The 23,114-nt window shown below is 33.4% G+C and overlaps 5 protein-coding genes and 1 non-coding gene across 7 annotated transcripts; 3 read left to right on the top strand and 3 right to left on the bottom strand.

Annotated features, from left to right (window-relative positions):
* The first annotated feature begins 745 nt into the window (after window positions 1-745).
* Window positions 746-4,719, top strand: LOC100818309 (glycosyl hydrolase 5 family protein). The gene is made up of 4 exons (XM_003532760.5): window positions 746-1,286; window positions 2,361-2,608; window positions 3,000-3,520; window positions 3,920-4,719. The coding sequence occupies exons 1-4, from the start codon at window positions 825-827 to the stop codon at window positions 4,411-4,413; spliced, it is 1,725 nt and encodes a 574-aa protein (XP_003532808.1). The 5' UTR covers window positions 746-824; the 3' UTR covers window positions 4,414-4,719.
* A 1,747-nt stretch (window positions 4,720-6,466) lies between these two features.
* On the top strand, window positions 6,467-10,274 carry SEOE (sieve element occlusion e). Its single transcript, NM_001254039.1, has 7 exons — window positions 6,467-6,661; window positions 6,913-7,017; window positions 7,264-7,712; window positions 7,873-7,982; window positions 8,111-8,253; window positions 8,662-9,153; window positions 9,657-10,274. The coding sequence occupies exons 1-7, from the start codon at window positions 6,467-6,469 to the stop codon at window positions 10,272-10,274; spliced, it is 2,112 nt and encodes a 703-aa protein (NP_001240968.1).
* A 376-nt stretch (window positions 10,275-10,650) lies between these two features.
* On the bottom strand, window positions 10,651-11,809 carry LOC100527692 (uncharacterized). 2 transcript variants are annotated; one of them, XM_014778341.3, is made up of 3 exons: window positions 11,706-11,809; window positions 11,306-11,615; window positions 10,662-11,161 (listed from the first exon to the last, which is right to left on the bottom strand). In XM_014778341.3, the coding sequence occupies exon 3, from the start codon at window positions 11,157-11,159 to the stop codon at window positions 10,740-10,742; it is 420 nt and encodes a 139-aa protein (XP_014633827.1). In that variant the 5' UTR covers window positions 11,160-11,161; window positions 11,306-11,615; window positions 11,706-11,809; the 3' UTR covers window positions 10,662-10,739. The 2 variants fall into 2 exon arrangements, with proteins under 2 accessions (NP_001236068.1, XP_014633827.1); NM_001249139.2 differs by lacking the exon at window positions 11,306-11,615 and having other exon boundaries at window positions 10,651-11,161; window positions 11,706-11,771.
* LOC113002486 (small nucleolar RNA snoR137) lies at window positions 11,298-11,451 on the bottom strand. The gene has a single exon (XR_003268045.1). It is a non-coding gene; the product is annotated as a small nucleolar RNA snoR137 (small nucleolar RNA).
* Window positions 11,810-17,108: 5,299 nt separating the features above from the next.
* Window positions 17,109-18,728, bottom strand: LOC100817776 (protein JINGUBANG). Its single transcript, XM_003532759.5, has one exon. The coding sequence runs from the start codon at window positions 18,555-18,557 to the stop codon at window positions 17,262-17,264; it is 1,296 nt and encodes a 431-aa protein (XP_003532807.1). The 5' UTR covers window positions 18,558-18,728; the 3' UTR covers window positions 17,109-17,261.
* A 979-nt stretch (window positions 18,729-19,707) lies between these two features.
* Window positions 19,708-20,573, top strand: LOC100306294 (uncharacterized). Its single transcript, XM_003531273.5, has 2 exons — window positions 19,708-19,971; window positions 20,261-20,573. The coding sequence occupies exons 1-2, from the start codon at window positions 19,867-19,869 to the stop codon at window positions 20,348-20,350; spliced, it is 195 nt and encodes a 64-aa protein (XP_003531321.1). The 5' UTR covers window positions 19,708-19,866; the 3' UTR covers window positions 20,351-20,573.
* Window positions 20,574-23,114: the final 2,541 nt, after the last annotated feature.

The following is a 23,114-nucleotide window of genomic DNA, read 5'->3' as shown; positions in this document are numbered from 1 at the left end:
ACTAACGTTGTTTGGCTGGGATTTTTGGCTCAAGACCAGGGCATCATTGCTACACAAAACCAAAATCAACATAGTACATTGTGTCATAGACAATCTTTTTTTTAAAAAAAAATGTTATATAAAAGCAGGGATGGTCAATTATGAAAAAAAAAAATTAATAAATATATTTGAAAAGGATAATTTTAAAAAAAAACTAAATGTTAATATATAAGATTAAGATGAGATACGAAATGTAACACAATCAAAATGGAAATAACTCCAAAAAAAAGTTATCAATAAATAATACTGTATGTTCTAAAAATATTTTTATTCAATAATTATTCTTAAAAAACATTACATCATCCGGTTTCGAATATAAATAATAAAACTCTCTTATATTTTTATCTCAATATAAAAAATCTCAATTATTTATACATTATTTAATGATATTATCTCTAGAATATTTTTAATTTAATAAAATTAATTTTTTTATATTTAATATCAAGTTTTAATGAATAATAATTTAAGAAAAATTCATTTTAATTGAAAATAACACATTTAATAAAGTTAACTAGTTTTTTTAATAATTATGAAGCATGCTTTTTTTTCTTATAAGAGAGACATAAGTGAATACCAATAAAAAAAAGTTGAAATTTATAACATAAAAATAAATATTATTAAAAAAAAATGTCTGATGAGAAAGACTTGGCAGGTAACGCTCTGAAAGGAAATACTTTAATAAACACGACGACAAAAGAACAGTACACAGAAACACAAATTCCCCGCATGTATATATAGACATATTGGTGTGTTTTGCCGTGCCGAATGTGTAGTATGAAATAGAAATGGGTAGGTGGAGGCCGAGCACGTTGGTTTTCACTATTCTCTCTGCGCCAATAATAATAATAATAGCATTGCTCTCCTCCGGAGGAACCACCACGGTGGAAGACGTCGACAATGATCACACAATGGCTGTGACGGGTCTGCTTCACACGGATTCCCGATGGATCCTCAACCAAGGTGGGCAAAGGGTGAAGCTTGCATGTGTGAATTGGGTATCCCATTTGGAAGTTGCGGTGGCCGAAGGGCTCAGCAAAAAGCCCGTAGATGCGATTTCAAAGGGAATAAAGTCCATGGGCTTCAACTGTGTCAGGCTCACTTGGCCCACACTTTTGGCCACCAACGACTCTCTCGCTTCTCTCAGCGTTAGACGTTCTTTTCAGAGCCTTGGCCTCCTTGAATCCGTTGCTGGTGTCCAAACCAACAACCCCTCCATCATCGACCTTCCCCTCATCCAAGCTTTTCAGGTAAGTACGTAGTTTAACCCGATTCGTTGACTAATTTCATTTACCTCATCGTACGTGTATTTTTAGTTATTAAATCTTGTCACTGATCATTCATTTCATCGGTGACGCTTATCCGATGGTCATTGACTTATTGTGCTCATTGATAATAGATTGCTTCAACTAGCTTGCCATGTAAATGTCGCATTAATCCTTATTAAATTCATCATTGTTATTGTTGACGTGAGCAGTGGGCTAACCTATTTCTTTGTTCTTCCTTAGTTTCTAATTATTACGTCATGCATGCATAATTAAACTACTATTTTTTTATTGAATTTTCAAAATGAAGAATATTCGCTGTAAAAATATTCTTTGACTTAATTACATTTGGTGTTCGTTTAATTTGAAATGTGTATAATTTTGGTTTGAGCTAAATTAATTTTTGTTTGTAAGTTGAAAAAATTTGTTTCTTCTACTTAAAATTTTAATTGTTATTTTTTATTTAAATGTTTGAGAGGTTAATGATTTAGTGAAAATTTAATAAAATTGTAAGATAATGGTTAAGGTTAAAGAGGACAGAAATTGATTTTTATTTATTTATTTCCAACAAAATTTGATATTTTAGTGAGGGAGCTTTGAGTAAAAGAATATTTATATCAATTTAATCATTCAATTTCTAAAGATTTAAGACTAAAGAGACTTAATTATTTCAAAACAATTGTGAGGAACTAAAATCTCACACAATTCAAACTACAAAGATTAAAAAGGTAACAAAAGTACTATAGCCTTGTGCTTTAAGTATAAAGTTTAGAGATTAATCTCTATGCCGTGTATATGAAAATTATGTGTTAAAAAGGCCAATCTTTCAACTGAATCTTATTAGTTAGCAGTTGAGAAATTAATCTTTAATTTTGGACCCAAAAGAATTGTTAATATCTCAAAAAAAATGTTTATTATGTAATAGGAAAAAAAAATGAAAAGTGTTGGTTGGATGTTTGAAATAAGGAAATATTTGTGTATTATTGTTATGTTGCTCGTATCGAGGAGTTTCTGTAGCCGTGAGTTGAGTGTGGGGGCAACATTTTGTGATGTGTCCAGGCAGTGGTGAAGAGTCTCGGGGACAACGATGTGATGGTGATTTTGGACAACCACCTGACCAACCCAGGATGGTGCTGTGGTTACTCCGACGGCAATGGCTTCTTCGGTGACAAATTTTTCAACCCAGACCAGTGGATATTCGGCCTCACCAAGATGGCCACCCTTTTCAATGGTGTCACTAATGTCGTGGGCATGAGCTTGAGGAATGAGCTCCGGGGGCCCAAACAGAATGTCAACGATTGGTACAAGTAAGTTAGTGCTAACAAGTAATAACTACAATTCTAATTTTTGTTATACGTGGAAATCAAAGGGATGGATCATATTTAAACAATTAAATTTAACCGTTTAGTTATAATACTCGTCTCATATTAGCTTAAAAAATATCTAAATATCCAAAATCATTGATAGGTTGAACAATATATGCATAGCAAAATCAGAAGAAAAAAAATATTGATTTCATATCTAATATATACATTTCACTTTTTTTTATTTGATGGTTTACAGATGCGTTTGAGTAAATACAATTTAAGTTCCTTGTATGTATTATGTAATGGACTATCTAGTAAAAAAAAAAAAAAAGACAAGAAAGAGAGAAAAATCCTGTGTAGATGATAATTAAGTTGTTATTCTGAATTGAAGGTACATGGTGAAGGGAGCAGAAGCTGTTCATGCAGCAAATCCAGATGTTCTAGTCATTCTATCTGGGATAAATTTTGACACAAGCTTGTCATTCATTCGGGACAGACCAGTGAGCCTCACGTTCAAAGGGAAGCTAGTATTTGAGGTGCACAGGTATGGCTTCACTGATGGTGGAGCTTGGGCTGATGGGAACCCAAACCAAGTATGTGGAAAAGTGACTGCAGATATAAAGCAAACATCTACCTTCTTAGTGGACCAAGGATGGCCATTGTTTGTGAGTGAATTTGGTGGAGACTTGAGAGGTACCAATGTGAATGACAATCGATACCTTAACTGTTTTCTGGCACTGGTAGCTGAGCTTGACTTGGATTGGGCCTATTGGACTCTTGTTGGTAGTTACTACTTTAGAGAAGGGGTTATAGGAATGGAAGAGTTTTATGGCCTTCTCACTTGGGATTGGACTCAGGTTAGGAGTACCAGTTTCTTAAATAGAATCTCTGCCCTCCAAATTCCATTTCGAGGTATGACTGCCACCATAACCACTAACTAGGGCTTTTTTGTGCTTCCTTGATTCATGTTTCTGTCTTAAGTGTGTTTAGGGTTTATTAAAGAAATTTATTGGTTAAAATTTATTAAAAATTATAAAATTAAAAGAAAAATTCATTGAATAAGTCGTGAAATTTACAAATTTATATTTTCTAATACATTTACACTAAAAATGATTATGTTCAAAAGAATATATCACATAGTGCATTCTTAGCATGTACATTTTCTATTAATTAAAGCTATATTTGAATGATCCAATATTACGCATACTTCACATGATTTGTGCAAATATTCTTTCCAAACTCTGCACTATCAGTTGGTTACAAAATACCATTGTTACTAATGTGTCACTTCATTGTTTTGTCATTGTGCAGGACCAGGCATCATAGAAGGCAGTGCATACAAACTGATATTCCACCCTTTGACAGGTCTCTGTGTCATAAGTAAATCACAGCTAACATCACTAACGTTGGGTCCTTGCTCTTCTTCTGATGCCTGGACATACACACCTCAAAAGACCCTATTGATAAACAATACAAATTTCTGCATACATGCAGAGCAAGAAGGAAAGCCTGCAACACTTAGCATAACATGCTCAGATGCTAACTCTAAATGGGAAATGATCTCAGATTCGAACATGCACCTTTCATCTAAACTAAGCGACGGTTCTAATTTATGTCTAGACGTAGATGATAACAACATCATTGTGACCACTGCTTGTAAATGCTTGAACCAAGATAAGACATGTGACCCTGCAAGCCAATGGTTCAAACTTATTGATAGCGGAAGGAGGTCAATCTCGACAACCTCAACATTATCCATGCTGAATTCACCGGACATTTTGTGGCAACCATTGAGCTCTATATAAGTTGCTTTTAAGAATTTGTGTGTCGATATGATGTTGTACTCATTAAAGGTATCCCTTGCTTATGTTTTGATTGCATGAAAATGATGCAGTAAATAAGCACATCCGTGTGAATATTCAGTGCATATTATGGTTATAGTGAAAAATGTACAAATTTATTAATGGTAAGTAGGATTTATGGTTTAAGGAGCTTGAATGTTACCCAAAGCAGAAGTTTCCCATATGTACAAATGGATGGGCTTTTTTTGATTTTGCTGAATATTGGATGGGTTGTTTGAGACATGATAATGAAAAAGACTATCAATTAAAAACAACTCAACGAGAGTTTGCATATGAACAATATTTATGGGTTATGTTCGATCAAATTAATTGAAAAATAAGTTGAAGGCTGAAAAGATAACTAATAGTTGAAAGTTAAAAAAATCAACTTATTAAATTAGAAATATGTAAAACTAGTTGTTAAACTAATTGAAAAATATAAAATGACAAAAAAATAATAAAATTATCTATTTTTAAAAAGATAATAAGGAAAATGAATAAATATATTAAAAATAAAAGTAGAAAAAATATAGACAATTATAAGTTAGTATTTTTAAAAATATTACTTTAAGTAATATTTCAAAAAATCATAGAGGTTAAAACACCTGTTTATCAAATCGTCAATTAAGTTTTTCAACTAATTAAAAACTAATTGAAATGTCTTAGATTGAAGAGGTAACATACTAGAATTTGTTTGTCTAATAATGGGGAAAAAACATAAATATATATCTTATTTACAATCTAAAATTAATCTCCATTTTGCATCTATAAAAGTTTTTTTCCTACCTTCCTAGTTGTGCTTTGACATATAAAAAAAAACACTAAACCTTTGTTGGAAATTAATAGACCAAATTTTCTCTTGTGTGAATGCAAAATTGACACTATCCAAAAGTAAATTTAAGTATATTGAATACATACATATTAAAAATATTCAATGCTCAATTTGTAAGTATGTACATGTATTTAATTTAACTTACGTACTAGTCATTCCATATGCGCAGATACCAAATCTTGCGTGTTAAATTATTTGGTTTGGTGTTAAATGAAACAATTTTCTTTTCCAATTATGTTTCCTTTTCTAGAAAATACTTCTTTTAACTTCATATGTTTTATTTATAGAGTTTTGTTGAAACATCCATATTGCAAAATTATAAAACTATATTTATCTTGTAATTTAAGTACTTTTTTCATATTTCTTTATAGATGCTATTTTCGTACTTGTATCTTAATTTTTAAAAATTGTCATACCATACCCGCATATATTCTAATATTACAAACATTCATGCAACTTACATTGTGGACCCAACCTAAAACTTAATCTTATAAAATTGAACAAAGTTTTTTTTTTCGCAAATCCTTTACATGCTCCCATTATTTAAGTTATTGAACAGAGATTTAGTTCATTAAATCCAGCAAGTCTCGAACGATCAATGTCATCGTAAAGTGACAGCAATACTTGCAACTACTTTCACACTTTAATAAACAATGGTTCTTTCTTTCGCATCATAGAAGTTGCGAAAGATTTATACCTTTCTTGCAATAACTCGTAGCTTGTGAATTGTGATTCGTCTTTGTGAATTTTTTATATTCTTGCGTTGGTAATTTTTGCAACGTGTTAGCTAGGTAAAAAGTGCATGTGATATAAAACTACTGTTAGACTAACAGGTTGCCAATATATGAAAGTTACTAATGAAATACCATATAAAAGTTTACAGCACCCGTGTGATAATTTTATTACTATTTGACAGAAGATGCCAATTCAAAAAGAAAGCCATGAACGATGCAGGTATAAATTCCACAAATCCTTTATCCGATATTCCAATTTCCTTTCTTACTTTATACGTGACTTGAACCCAAATACAAGTAAGGTAGAGATTCAACAAAATTTGTCATCAATAACTATATAAGAAGCCACTGGCACTAACTAGCAGTCTAGCAATAACCAAACCCAACAGTGATCCTAAACATTATCTATTAATTGATCCTCAATTCCTTTCTTGCATCCTTAATTTCCGTTATGGCAATGGTGCCCCGGAAGATGCAATCGAGGCCTAGCCGCCATATTTTTTCAGCATCAGATGACACTACAATGACCAAAAATATTCGTGCCACTCATGCTCCCGTTGATGGACACATTGGCGTTAGACCTCTTCTTCATGTTGTTCAAGACATTTTTCACCGCGCTGCCTCTCTCATCCCTGGCATTGTTCAGGTATATATATTTGTGTTCCCTCTCCCTCTCTCCAGAAATTATATTATATATGGTCTCAACCAATGCGATACACAGTCAAAATTTTCAATTTACTAGAAAGAATTAAAGAAAAATTGGCTATGTATTAAGTGGAGATTAATGGATATATAGTGGTGCTGGATCATGCAACAATTTCTCTCCTTTCTCACTTTGCATTTTGGTTCTTAATCATCTTGGTTTCTGAGTGTGGTTGTTTTCGAAAATTTACACAGGGAAAACAAGTGCAGATGGATGCCATGAAGGACAGTGCATACCAATCTGATTTAGCTAACGTGATAGATATTTCGTACCACACAATCAACAAAATTTCCTGCGAGGTTTTCTTATTCCTAACAATAAATCTTCTCTTACAATTCTAATACCATATCTCCCCTCTGTATAAATATTGATAATAGTCACACCTATTTAAACGCCTACAACAATATTACCTCTGGTTCTTTTTATAAGAACAAGTTTCGTTGTAAAATACACTAAAACTTGTTCTTTATAAAAAAAGACCGGAGGGAGTACTATTACTTTATCTCTTGGTTTAACTTATTCATGTACTCATGCTTGTGTCATAGATATGTTGCAAGTGTTCAAGCGGTGGAGATGTACATGCCACAACCATGGGAATACTGGGCATGCTCTCAAGCTATTCATGGGATGCCAAGGTGGTGATAGCATTGGCAGCATTTGCAGCCAACTTTGGGGAGTTTTGGCTGGTGGCTCAGCTTTATGCCACCAACCGTCTTGCTAAGTCTGTTGCAAAGTTGAAGCACATCCATGAAACACTGGAACAAGTGGATGATTTGGGACCAAAGTTTCAAACAGTCAACAACCTTCTCAAGGCAATGTTGGATGTAACCAATAACATTGTCCAATTCCATGAGCTTCCCTCTCAATACATTGACCCTGAGGCACCAGAGATGTTGACTGCCTCCAATCTTATTCCTGGTGCTGTCTATTGGACCATTCGGAGTATTGTGTCCTGTGCATCGCATATTTTAGGCATAACTGGCTTGGGTCAAGGGTATGCCTCCATTGTTTAATGTCACATTATAATCATCACAACTTTAACTCCTGTTAATTTCTCTATTTTTTTTTTTTTACCAAAAAATCTTTAATCGAATTCTTAATTGAACTTGTCTGTTTTGTTATCATTATTATTAACATTCCTGGGTTGATTTTAGATATATGACATCAACAACAGAGACTTGGGAGCTTTCCAGTTTGGCCCATAAGCTTGATAACATAAATAGTCACCTTCGAAAGCAACTCACCGTTTGTCGTCAGCATTTAGGTAAGCCAATCAAATTACTGGATTACTTCATATACGCAAATGGGGAATCATCGTCTGGCTTTTCTTTTCTTACTATAAAATATCTGTATCCTATTTTGCTTGGTAACATCATGTTATATATGATGCAGATGATAACAGACAGAGAGAAGCATTTGCAACACTTCGGCTCCTTTTTGAGACACCCCATCAAGATAATTCGAAGGTTCTCAAAGCTATGTTTTGCAGCAAGGATGATCCGTTGCCACTGTTTGATGGTTCTTCCAAACAAAGGGTTAACCCTGAAACCGTTCTCTCTTCCTCTCATTCTCACTCTTAATCTTTAATGTAGACTTATTAGGAATGATATGAATGCAACACACTGTAACAATTTGAATTGATTATAGTTAATTCAAATGTTTGTTTGGATGAATGAATTGCAAAATTTATTTTGTTTAAAATTATTTTGAAGTGAAATGATTTGTGTCTAGATGTTTTTATTCAAAGAAAATTTCTTTATCTAACACAATTGTTTTAACTCAATCAATTTTACTTAGAATTAACTCCTTTGGGATCAAACAAGCTGTGATTTTAGATTATTTAAGGTGAATCCAAACATGTGCTCAAAACTTTTGGTAAAATTGAGACAAATCATCTAGACACATGGTGGTCCTGTTCCAACCTTCTAGGTATTTATCTTCAGGTTAGCATTGAGGTGCTGAGGAGGAAAATTGTGCTGCTCTATATAACAGACGTACATAATGTCCCCGATCAAGAGCTTGTGATTTTTGAACAAATGTACCAAGAGTCACGTCAAGATTCAACCAGATTAGAGAGTCAATACGAACTCGTTTGGATTCCAGTTGTGGACAAAGCAATCCCGTGGAATGACGTGAAACCGAAGTTTGAGAAGCTGCAATCAATGATGTCTTGTTACTCTCTTTATGACCCTTCTCTATTGGAGCCCGCAACCATCAGGTACATTAAAGAGGTATGGCTTTTCAAAACGAAGCCTATTCTTGTAGTGTTGGATCCCCAAGGGAAGGTTGTGAATCTGAATGCAATACCCATGATGTGGATTTGGGGAAGCTTGGCTTATCCTTTCTCTAGCTCAAGGGAGGAAGCACTGTGGAATGCAGAAACATGGGGACTTGTACTATTGGCAGATTCAATTGATCCATCGCTTTTGGAATGGGTAAGTCATTACATTATTTTCTCTAGTATAGCGTAGTCCAGCTTGAGAAATGAAAAGATCACATAAAAAGCTACATGAATAATCTGATTATGACAGACCTAAGGTGTGATTTCTTTGACTTCGAGTATAGAGAGCTAATTTAGGTGCTTGACTTCCAGAGTAGCAGTTTTTGGCTTATATAGAAATCATACTTAAAATTTCTTACACGAAATGAACATAATAGTAACACAGTTAAAAGTTAACATTTTCTTCATTTGATTTGATGATTTTTTTAGATATATTGAATGGCGTCAAGCTATATTATGCGTCGTGCAAGAACTGAAAATTGTATGTTCATGCATGCATAGTATTCAGCAGTTTTTACATTGGTCAATATTTATACAACCACCAATTTTAAATTATATAAAGAAATTCTGTATTTATGCAACTTTAATTCTTTTACAAATTAATATTCCTTAAACCATGATGGAATGTACAATGATCTAATGCGTACTTGGTTTTAGATATCGGAAGGCAAATATATATGCTTGTACGGAGGTGACGATATTGAGTGGATCCGTAAATTCACAAACACTGCATATTCCCTCGCAAGAACTCTGCAACTACCACTAGAGATGATTTATGTGGGGAAAAGCAATCCAGGAAAGAAAGTTCAAGAAATCAACAATGCCGTACAAACAGAAAAATTGAGCAACGTACTTCCTGACCTTGCCATAAGTTGGTTCTTCTGGGTTAGGCTAGAGAGCATGTGGCACTCTAAATCACAGCAGAGCAAAACAGTAGAGAACGACCACATAATGCATGAAGTAATGAGAATCCTAACCTATGATAGCGGTGACCCGGGATGGGCCGTGATTAGTCAAGGCACGGGAAAGATGGCACAGGGCAAAGGAGACACATTTCTAAAGTGCCTGAATGAACATGAACAATGGAAAGACGCAGCAAAAGATAAAGGACTTTTGCCAGCAATGGATGATTATATAAAAGAACTCCAAACCCCTCACCACTGCAATCGCTTGATACTCCCCGGAACCAGTGGCGGGATACCAGACAAAGTGTCATGTGCTGAATGTGGCCAAACAATGGAAAAATTCTACATGTATCGCTGCTGCAATGAGTAAACTCCTAACATTGCAAACATCACCTAATGTGTAATGTTCAATAAGTATATTTGGAAGTGTGTTAACAGGAAATCTAGCGCACTCATGCCAATTGAAACTATTGGATGAAGATACAGCTTATATGTTAACTGGTAAATTAGACATAAAAGATTGACTTAAAATAAATTCAATATTTGAACCCCCAAATCTTCATCCAACAATTTCAATTCACTGACTGCATGAATGTGTTGAATTCCTGTAGGAATTGCTTAATCTAGGTTTTCAATTCAGATAGCACGGCATCTATTGTTTATGTTTTGATTGGAAAGGCTTGTATTTGTAATGTTAAACTTGTTTAGTCATTTCTTTACTAGATTCTGTAAACTCCTCTATGTTGACTTTCGGAAATGACATAAAAATTGGTGGCATGGTCATTTCATTAAAAAAATATTTCTACAAACTAACTAGTAATTACAAAGTTCAATATCATTGGGGGGAAGATTTAGTGGCAGTGAAAACAGAGTTCCATATCTGGAAAAGAGGGGCAATAATATGAGGCACAATTGCACCAATCCCTTTCAGGGCAGCTCCCGAGGCAAGCCCAATTGCAAAAGTCTCAACATAACCAGGTTTGGAATCAAGCTTCATGTCAAGAACAGTGAGTCGATTGCTAATTGCATCAATCTTCCTAGAAGACTCAGTCAATAGCTTGTCATGTTTACCTTTGCCAGAGGATATTACTCCAAACAGCGCCTTCTGAAGATCCTCGATGACCTTCAAGGACGCATCTTGCGAGTCCATACCCTGAGACTCATAGTGTGATATCAGCTCCTTTGGTGTGGGAAGCTTCAATTTCTTTGACGGTTTTGGTCCAATTTTAGGTATCGTTACAGTTGGCGTTTCCATTTCTACAATTTTGATAGCCAAGCATTAGTGTTTATTACTTCAATCGTTCGAAATTTCATTTTTCAGATTCTGAAATTTAAAAATTAGATTCATTGACACTGCTCTTAATTGTGGAGAATGAGTATATAGTAATGAATTGTATGTACCAGAAGACAGGTAGCATAGTGTAGCTTAAGGAAGATTACACCACGCTGTTTAAAACTGGTTATTCGAGACGAATTAATTAATATATGCTTCGGAAACTAGAACAACCCCCACTGAAAATAAGGGAGAGTTCACCAAAAGAAGCAACCATTAATAAATAAATAAAAAATGAATTAAAGGAATGGCACAACGAGACCGTAGAACAGACTACGACGGAAATAATACGTAGCTGTTCAAGTCACGAAAGTGACAAAAGAGGTCAACATTGCAATTCGTATACGCTTTCGTTGACACGTCCTTCGGCATTAGTAACTGACAAAGAACGCAACGCCTATCAAAAGCGAAAATTGCAGAAGAAAAACAAGTTCAGGAAATGAAGAACTAGTTTAAGAGAGAACATACTTGAGAGTTCAGAAATTCAGATGAGTGTTGCCTTGGCCTCGCGGCGCTAGGGTTTATCCCTTCATCGAAGAAAACAGTGGGTTCTGCCTCTGCTTTTATAAAGAAGAAACAGAGCGAAACCTACGATCTAAACTAGCCTAATTGGGCTCAAGACCCGTTGAGATCCAAAAAACATGCTAGCCGAATGGGGTTTGTTAGGCAGTTGCTATATCCAGTCCCTATATATACTAATACACTCTCTCTTCTTAATTGTTTTAGGTAGTTTGAAAATAAAAAATGAGAAAGGGGATTGGGTTAGTATACGGATATAGCAATTGCTTTTTTTATAATAAAAAACCAACTTATTTTGGGACTCTAGGCTATTGATATTTACACCTCCTTATTACCACAAATACCTATTTTTCTTTTCTTTTGATTTTTTATGGCTAAAAATACTTTTTTAGGCTTAAATATATTTTTTATGTCTAATAAATATTTGATTTTTTTTATTTATTTCCTAATAAATTTTTATTTTACATTGAGTTTCTTATAAAGTAATAATTTTTTATTTTATCCTTGACACCTTTTTAGTCCTTAACAAATTAACAAATTTTGTATTTATTTTTTAATAAAAAAATTCATTTATAACTAGTTGGGACCAAAATAAAATTCTTTAATTTATTAGGGAATAATCACAAAATTTGTTAATTTATCAGAGACTAAAACAAAATATCAAATACTAAAAATAAAATTATTTTTTTATTAGGAACTTAATGTAAAACAAAAATTTATTAGATAATAAGTGGAAAAAATATTTATTATAGATAAAAATATATTTAAATATAAGTTTTATATAAACAATATATGCTATATTTTTTCACCTCATCTTCAATAATTTTTTAACACTATTTTTTAAAAACCCATCTTTGTTGTTCTTTAATCTATTCTTTTTTCCATATGCTATTCATTCTTTATCTATTGTATGTAATATAATAAAATATTTCATTTATTTCTATATATATATATATATATATATATATATATATATATATATATATATATATGTTAGAGATGCGAAAATTTACTTACTTTTTAACATTTGCCCACCCTCCACCCCCCTTAAAGTAAAAAATCCCTTCCGGACACGGAGGCAAAAGAGGAGAATGGGAAGATAACCATACTTGTCCTCACTGGACCCGAGAAGAACAATGTTAGCTATAGGAACAAAGAAACATTGTTAAAAAAAATTGAGTAATGCAAAGAAATTGAAAACAAAAAGGAACCATAAGAATAAAAACGAGTTCACAAGATTAACCAATAGCAAGTGTCTAAAAGAAATGGGTTTTTATTTTATTTCATTGATTAACATTAATTGTTAGTTCATTTGTTCTTGTTAGTAAGAGAGATTTGAACTCGCAATCTTTTCTTTTTAACCACCAAGTTAATCTTAAAAGAAATGATGATGAAGGAAGAAAGATGTGTTTAGGTGTCAAAAGAGAATGACTTAAATAATTGTTTAGTACATATGATGTAAAGTTGTTTTTGTTTTGATCTTTTTAATTTTGACTTAAACAAAGGGTCAACTTGCCTCACCTCACCTTCAATTGATCAACTTAAGCGAGTTAATGAATTGAAACACCTAACTTGTCCTAACATTTTTTATGAATTTGGTAGATTGACTTATAGATTCAACTTACCTTACTATCCACATGATTTATTATATATTTTTTTCATTTCATTCCAAAAATCATCTTTCGTATTCTTTCATATTATAGAAAAAATGCAAGTGATATTTTTATACTAATAGAAACAATATTAATTTTTTATATATTTGTTTCACTGTGCATAAAACCCAACTTTTTAAAATGACAAGAACTATTCAATCTTTTCTCAAAAGTCAATTGATGAGGAAAAAAAATCAAGGACATAATATTATTATGACAATAACACATTACCTAATTAGAGACTCACAATAAAATCATCACCATTAAATAAGTGTGAAAAATCCTAACATACACATTACATGAAAAAAAAGTATAAGGATAGAAGATGAAAATAAGAATCAGTAGAATAAGGTAAATAATGTTGATAATATGGCTTAATTAATTTTTAGGTTCTTAGTAAATTTTCAAATTTTACCTAGGGTCTCTAATATTTTTTTATAAGTATGTTTTAATTTATGGTGGGTAAAAAATTATCAGGATTTATTTATTATTTCTAGCTGCCAAAAAAATTATCAGGATTTATAAGTATATTTTTTTTAATGAGAAACACATAGGATCTCAAAGTCATGGGACAACAACACAGTATATGATGAAACCAAGTAAGCTCTACACAATTTGGTGTTTCAAAACTCCCTAACCTTGACTCCAAAGCCAAGACATTGAACAACAAACACCAACACGGTGGATATGTATGAATATATGAAATATTACATCTTAAGATCGGACAAAGTTGGTGTACTAGATGACATAGTGACATTGTAGGTGTCCCTCTCTCTTCATCATCATCATCTCAGGTTCCTCCTCATCACCACAGTTACTTTGTATGTCTTTACAAATATAAATATTTATCATGAGTGAAATCATCACTTAACTGAAGCATATCAAAATCAAAAATCCAAAGTCAGATCTAGTGTGCCTCGACCTTAGAGTCATCTTGTTAGTGTTTTTTTGTAAAAGGAATGTAGTTTTGTTGCATGCAAACAGTAAAATATGCAAAAATTAAAAAATATATGATTATAAAATACACAAAAAAAATTAAGTGTTGAGGTAAAATGAGAAGAAATTGAAAGTTTGGCGGGTGAAATTTATGAAAAATAACTCTAATAATAAATTTCGCAAAACAGTCATATTCCCTAAAGTTTTAATAGCCATCTAGAAACTCATGAGTATCTTCTGATATTATTTTATAAAAAAAATTAAATTAAAAATTCACATTGAAAATCAATATGGGTTATCATTTAATATAGACCTTCATTCCACTTAGAGGTGAGAATAGGCTAGGCCGGCCTACAAGGGCCTATGACTTGGCCTACATAAAGCCTGGCCTGACCTATTCAATTAAAAGGCTAGACTCAGGCTTTTTTAAAAGCCTATTAAATTAAATATGAGGCTTATTAAAGAAATCTTATAAGCTTGATAGGCCGACCTATATATATATATATATATATATATATATATATTATTTTTTGGGTACAATTAATATTATTTTTAAAAAAAACTAGCAGATTCCATTCCTATAATTAAGTAAAATTTTAATTACAAGGTGTGAGTTTCTTTATATTTCTCATTATTTTTATTAGTTTTATTATCTCTGTTAATAATTCCTTTTTCTATTCCTATTAGGTTTCCTTTTTCTTTTATTACGTTACTATATTCTAGAGCAAATAAAAATCATATCCTACCTCATGGTAAATATGGAGGAGCTAATGATGTAGGCTTTATTTTTTTGTTGTAATAATTAATATGTTGATTTGATAGACTTGGATGATACTACCTCATGAGGTTTTCTTTTGTTTTAGATTATTTTATATCATTTGGTGATTTCTGTTTATATTATTAATATATTTTTAAGACTACTAACTAAATTAACGTTAGATTAAAAATTAAGTCAAATTATATATTAAGATCTTGTTTAGCCTATTATAGAAGGTGTGTTATTTTTTTTTTGGTAAAAACAACTAGGAATATTAAAGATTTAATGTGAAGAAGATTTTTAAATAGACTTTTAAATAGGCTACCAGGCCAGGCTAGACTTTTAAAAAGGCCAGGCCGAGTCAAAATAAAAGTCTTTGATAGGTTATAGGTCAGGCTCAGGTCTCAAAAATTAATCGTAGGCTAGGCTCAGACCTTTTAAAGCCTGGCCTAGCCTGGCCTATTCCCACCCCTAATTCCACTTGAACTTTTATTTTTAAATAGAAAATAACATAAAATAAAATATTATTTTAATCTGTCAAATGATTTTCTAAGTTTTAATAGTTATCTAAAAACTCATGAGTATCTCTTGATATTACTTTATATAAAAATTTAAATTAAAAATTCACATTGAAAATCAATATGACTTATCATTTAATATAAACCTTTATTCCACATGAACTTTTAATTTTAAATAAAAAATAACACAAAATAAAATATTATACCTAAATATTGTCACAAAATACTAGTCTAAGATTTTGTTGAAGAGATCTCTCCCACAAAGTCATAGTAAATAAAAAATATATACACAAAGAGAAATGGACAATGACTAAATTATTGTGAAAATAATTTAAATAATAATACTCTTTAAAAACATTCCTTCTTAGTCTACATTGTTGGCATCAAATAAGTTTTAAAATATAAGTAATGTATAATTGATCCCACTTGGTTGCTACAATTATTTTTAACAAAAAACAGAGAAATTATATTTATACAACAAAGAGAGATGAAAACTAGTGGAGAGATACTTAAAAAAAACCAATGAAAAGATAAGAAAAAGTTTAATTCCCATATAATAATGGTGCAAAGGATCTTTACTTTTGTGTAAAACAATTAAATATTAAATATTGTGTGATGATATTTGAAGTAGTAATGACACATTTATCAATTTCTTTCATTTTTTTTTCCTCTCTCAAATATCATGTATTCCATTATCTATATATATATATTTTTTTTTTTCTCTTTAATAGTATAACATATGATATATACCAAACATTTTCCTACCTGAGCATCCATGTCTTTCAAACATTTCATAAACACTTTTTTTTTTTCTCTATCTTCTTATCGTATCATTTATCCTTATTATTTGTTTATCTTTTTTCTTTCGATATATATACCAAGAGGTTATCTATGAATTGTTTTCTTCGGACCCATGACTTTTAATCTTTTTTAAAATCAACAAATTTTCGATACATGTCAAATTGTGTTTTATGGAATTCTTTTACATTATTAATGAATGTATTATTTTCTTTTAAAAAAATAATACGACTAAAAAAATTGAAGCTTGTTTGTTTAGCTCCATCGAGGTCACAAAAATAATGACAAAAATGTCATTCTCGTATACATATTCCCACACTCAGCACCATACTTTTTTTCCATTGTTTTCTCTTTTTATCTATAGTTAATTTTCTAAGAATTTAATATCAAGAGATTGGCAGAATGAAGCAAGATAAAGTCTTTCCACAAATTTAAATGCTTTTTTAGCTCAAATACTTAACTGAGACACCATTTTTAACGTCAACAATTTTTTCTTCTACGAATTCAATTCTCGATCATATTTTACACTTGAATAAATAAGTTTTTTTTTGTTAAAAAAAGAAGTAAGGTATAATTAATACTTTAAACATCGCTTCGAAAATTTTCAAATGGAGAAATCTTGTCATTATACAATGAAATTTGCAATAAAAAGAAATAAAAAAAATAATTGAAAGACAAAAAAAAAGTATTATAAGAAAATTGGATTGTGTTTTTATAGCTGGCATAGTGCCACACGAAAATCATGACAAAAATATCATCTTTGTATAGTACATATTTTCATTCTACTTTTTCCCTTTTAGTTTACCATCAATTTTCTAGGAATTAAATTCTCGATCACGATTCTTTACTGACTCGTGATAGAAACCTGCCAAACCTTGATCTCTCCATCAAGAGAGCCACTGAAAACCGAGACGCTACATTTAGGTGAAGTTTGATCATACTCCTCCGGAATCGCCGCCAAGGATTTAACCGGTTTCCGGTGACCGTCGAGGACAGCAAGGCATCCATACCGTCCATCATAAGCGCGCTTCCAAATCCTAACCGTACGATCAGCGGATCCACTGAAAAGCAAATCAGAGACGTTGACCAAACACAGTATCGCCTTCTGGTGCCCCCTCAGAGCTCCACTCACCACCATATGGTTCGCACTGTCCTCCCTCTCCCACACCAATATTGAACGGTCACACGCACCCGAAAACAGCACCGAAGCGTCGTCGTTTAACGCCAAAGCATTCACCGCGGACTTGTGCTTCTCCAACGTGGCAACCAGCACGTGCCGCTTCTCTCCCGCGGGCCTCGCCCACACGCGTATGCGCTTGTCCGCGGATCCTGTGTAGACGGTCCCATCGTTGGACACTGCCACCGCGTTGACCGCGTCCTCGTGCGCCTTCAACGACTCCACGCAGCGAAAATCAGATAACCGCCATATCTTGAGAGTCCTGTCCCACGAAACGGAGTATATAGCACCGTTACTAACGGCGAGTCCCGTAACGGCGTCCGCATGCTCAATCCAGAGCCGTTTCTCGTGACGACGGATTGCGACGTAGTTCTTCGGGAGGAGGAAACGGTGGAGACGGTCGTTGACGGTGGGGAGAGTGGCTAACATGCGGTGGTGAATATTCTTGTGGTTTTGCCACACGCGGATCTTGCAGTCTTGGTGGGTGGTGATGACGGTGTTGTTGTTGGAGAAGGCGATGGTTTTGGTGGAGTTGGAGGTGGAGGTGGGCTGGGTGTTGAAGGCGTGGATGGTGGTGCAGGTGTGGCGGTCGTAGACGTTGATTTCGTGGTCGGTTGCGGCGTAGAGGAGGTTGTTGTTGACAGCGAGGGAGGTGACGGGGCGAGAAAGGTGTGGCTCGAGGGTGGTGACGCAATGGTGGGAGACGGAGAAGGTGAAGTTTTGTGGAGAGAGGCTTTGGAGAGATGGAACGGATGGGAGGGTTTGTATGGAGAGGTTGCTTTCGAGAGAGGAAGTGCTGTTGTTGGAGGTTGTGGAAGATGCAGGTGCTTCGGAAATGGAGGAGTAGCTGATGGAATCATCACATGCATGTTCTTTTTGTTTGGGGAGTGAGATTGTTGAATGGTGGGTGGCGGTGGCGCAGTTGGCCGAGGAGCATGTGTTTAGCCACCACTGGATCCGCATGATTAATTCTGTTTTCGATAACGTAGCGAAGAATATGAATGAAGAAAAGAGGAGAGGAAAAGTTTGGCTTAAGAGGGTGGGAATGGTATCGCGAAGAAGAGAAAAAGGGTAAGTAGGAGGACGAAACGATGGGTTAGAGGATCTTATGGGACGGAATTTTTTATTGCATGTTGTAGCGATGAGTATTGAGACAGAGGGAGCATTTACTGTGGTGCCGGAGCATCAATGGAAAACGACAAAAACGTTGATTGGTGGGTCCTTTTCTTCTTCAATTCAATTGGTTGGCTCCGACCTTGCTCTTTTTGAATTATTCTATGCAATGTCACCTCTAAAGAAAAAATAAATTATGAATCGTATTATCTCGAAGTGCAACTTGGCCATATTTTACCCTTGGCACACATGCAGTCGTGTAGATACAGTCGAGACAAAAGACCGGACACTCTTGGCTATGCACAATTGGATTAAAAGAAAGACGGTTTTTGTGATCTTCCATCTTCTTGTTCTTGGTTCCACCAGCGAGGCTAGCTGTATTCATTTATTGAAGCAACTGTCAGTTTTTTCATGATACTAACCGCCAATGGGAGTCGCAAGACCTGACATCAAAACTGTATAGGCAACTCAGCCCCAAACCTACATATTAGAAAATTTTTCATGATTTCATCACGTACATAGTTTACTTGGATAAGATGATGACCATTATTTTGACGTTAAGCTAACGGGCTCATGTCGGTTCAGCGTGAAACACCTCACAACACAAACAATATCCTTCTGTCACTGTAAATTACTAGCAATTTTTTTTCGAGAAATATATCTTTAAAAAAATCAGAACATCTGATTATAATCCTACCCTCACTGGTTTGACTAAACAATAGTTCATGATTACATTTATTTCCTTGTAATAGTAAATTGCGTCTTTAAATTATTTATTATGCTCCCTTGTAAGTATTTTTAGCCAATTTGCATAACTTAAAGAAAATTGATTAATAAAATAAGAATATTAATCTTAAAATTAAAAAAAGAGAATCTCACTATTTTAAAATTATCCTTACTAGAGAAATGACAATTTTTTTAAAATAAAATTATAAATACAGATTATATTTTATGTGAGTTTTTTTGTTTTGCCTCCTCATACATCGTATCCACCCATATTTGGGCTGGACCTAGTGTGCTAAGCTGGAACAGTGGTTTCGCATAGAAGTTGGGCCTCACAGTAAGAACGAGCCCAAGCAAACTGCGGATCACAACATCACATTATTAGGGGAAACCAGAGATTTGATTACAAGGGAAAGCCTGAGAAGAAGAAAGAAAGATGGTGAAAGTGGCGACGTACTTCGCGATGACGCTTGGAGCCTTCGTGTTCTGGCAGTCCATGGACAAACTCCATGTCTGGATCGCTCTTCGTCAAGACGAAAAGGTTCATTCCTTTCTCTCAATTTCACTCTCCGCCAATAAACAAAACCCTACATATCATCTAACATATGATTATTATAATCTCCTACCTAACTCAATTTAACTTTATTTTAGGATTTCATTTCCTTTATACATTATTTTGAACCTTGCAGCAATGCTTCGTGTTATTTGATTTATGTGTGTATCTATATGCTTGCATTTCTTATAATAAGCCAATTATTTTTTCTAAGTATGAATGCTACGATTTGTTTTGTACCTTTTTGACCCTCTTTCTGTATGGTAATCTGTCTCAGAAAGAGAGGTTGGAGAAGGAAGCGGAGATCAGAAGGGTTAGAGAAGAATTATTGCAGCAGCAGGCCAGTCAGAAGGATTCTCTTTCTTGAATTCGAATTATGTTGTAATTTTGCTTTGTAATTTCCCCTTGCTTCTGTTTTTCCAATGCAATGTCTTGTGCTCAAATAAAATCTGCTACTCCCGAGCACTTCAAATTTAATTGCGTGGATTTCTATTGTGTTCCTCTACACATGCACTTGTTTCATTAACTGCTATGTGTCAGTAATTGTTGGAACACTTCTATCGGGTTATGAACCAGATTTTAAGCGTTTAGATGGATTGTTTCAGTCATACTTGAACCTTTTATTCTTCTTTGAAAGTGTGAGATTTGGTGAATAATTCATTTGCTGCTGTTGCTTCTCCTGAATAATGATTATAGTCTTACTTGCTCTACAATTCCCTCATTGTTTGTGGTTTATTCATATATACAAGTATAATTGGACAAATTGTCCTGCTTAATGATAAATTGTAGAGTGGAGAATTAGTATCAAACCATTGTCTGCAGCCTTTCTTCAACCTCTTTCTCATACTTGTTCTACAGGATTTTTAGGTTAAATTGAGCCATTGAGGAATTATGAAGCATTGGCAATACTGACTGGAATAAGCAGGTATCAAAATGATGTTTTACATGTTTAACTCTTGCTAAGGTGTTGACATTATTGCTATCGTAGGCAAGTGCTTGGAATACAAGTAGATTTTCTTGTTGCCTTTTGCAGTCTAGAGTAGAAGATGTTAAACAGAATAGTGAATAGTGGGGTGCCATTATTGTGCTATGGTTGAGCATTGTAGCTGCCAGTCACTACATGGAACTCCTAGCATCGTGTGGATAGTGGCTGAATTGCAGTAGACAGCACAATTGTACCAACAAGTGGCAAAAATATGATTGTTCCACCTTCTCTTGGGATCCATAACCCACTTTTAGGGTTACTTTTATGATTTCACATTCTCTTCTTCAGAACCCTTTACTTTTGACTAAACCTAGTTGCCCATCTCCATCAATCGTTCACCCTTGTATTTTCTGGCCAAGGTCAGCACTTCAGTTTGCATTCTCTTCTCTGTTCTGGCCTGCCTCTGTTTACACTTTGCAGGCTGTTCTGTCCTTCCCATGCCCTGTTCAGAGAACCTTGTGGTATGAGTAATTGTCCCAATCATTGTATTTGTTATTGTCTATAGTACTTCTTACAGAAGTGTGCATGGTAAAAGTTGATGACTCTTTGGCTACTGGTTAGTTATTAGTTATGCATTACGTTTATGATGATTGTGTGTTTAAGCTATTGACTTTTGATAATTAATGATGAATATTTCTTTAAATATGAGTGTTTTATTTTTATAATTTGAGTATTTATATGTGTGAACTGTGTAGTATGATTGCTTGCATTCTATCTATTAGCCATCCTTTTATCTGCTACCCTGTTATGGCATTTTTGGGGTTGACTGCTCCAGGCTTCTATCCGGATTGACTGCTAAAAAAACTCTGGAGTAGTACTTTCAATGGCTAAATTCTGGTTTTGTTAAGTAATATTTGAAATTGAATCCAACACCTTTATTGTTATGTACGCTACATGTTACAATTTAATTGTACTGAATCGTTACTCGTACATAAGAACTTCTAGAATAGAGACACTAACTTCCTCTCTGTGGTATATGTAGTCACGAACTAATTGAGTTGTCTGCTTTTCTGTTGATGGTTAATGTTATGATAAGGTAACTACATTTAAATCATGTATGCAGTAAGTTTTGTTTTTTTTTTGTAGATTTTACCTATTGGATGGAATCATGTATTTGTTATGGATATTCCTAGTTTCTGTGGAACAAGTAAAAATAAAATGATAGATTGATTTCTATGGACCGATTCTATTAGCATTTTGCCACAGAATATTCCACTTTCTCTCGTTGTGTAGTATATCTATATATGGCAACTACCTAGTGCAAAGGTGGAATATAATGGATGGCTGAAGTCTATTTAGTGCATGCTTATGTTAGTGCTGAGAATGTTTACTCTTTCGCTGCACAAGTGAAATATTTTATTGTGACGATAGTGTGGTAACCTAAGGTTTATATCACACTTAGGGCATATAAATACTCTGGTTGTAATTATTGGTGCTTCCCTTGCTAATTTGTATAATCGATCAGGAGAATAATGGTTAATTCGCGCAGACTTGATTCATGCTGTGATATACCGTGCGTCGAAGCAACGGCTACTAAATTCTAATAGCTTCAACGAGACTTAAGTTTAAAATTTGGAATCATCAGTAGAAGGCTAAACTAAAATAACATAGTTCTGGTAGGCTTCTTTAAAATGAGATGATGTTTACAAATTTTAACTAATGGTTAATTAATAGAGTTAATTTTAACTTATAAATAATTTTATATAATTTTTTCTTATTTTGTTTTTTTGGAAGTGTTTCAAGACAAGTTTACCTAAACATGTACATGGAAAGATATAATAATAATAATAACAATAATAATAAAGGGAAATGAACAAAAGCTATTAAATCTTCTAATAAAAGTTTATATACATTAGACAATTATTAGTGTAAAAGTTTTCACAATGTAAATAAATTAGAAATAGTATTTAATATAGTCAACCTATTATAATATATAATGATATATTATTAGATGACAATGTAGAAAAATTTGATTTTGTCAATGTATAGTGTTTCTTTTGTTCTAATATAATTATTGTCTAAGTTATTTTTCATGGACAAAAACAATCAATAAATAAAATAGAATAATTTTTTTAAAAAATTAATTTTATAATCATTAATTCATTTGGTTTTTTAGCCTATATTAGTAATACTATAAGTGATACAA

This window comes from Glycine max, chromosome 8, assembly GCF_000004515.6.
Source record: "Glycine max cultivar Williams 82 chromosome 8, Glycine_max_v4.0, whole genome shotgun sequence".
NCBI classification, from domain to species: Eukaryota; Viridiplantae; Streptophyta; class Magnoliopsida; order Fabales; family Fabaceae; genus Glycine; species Glycine max.
The sequence above is the reverse complement of the archived record's forward strand: the minus strand, read 5'-3'. Positions and strand labels throughout refer to the sequence as shown.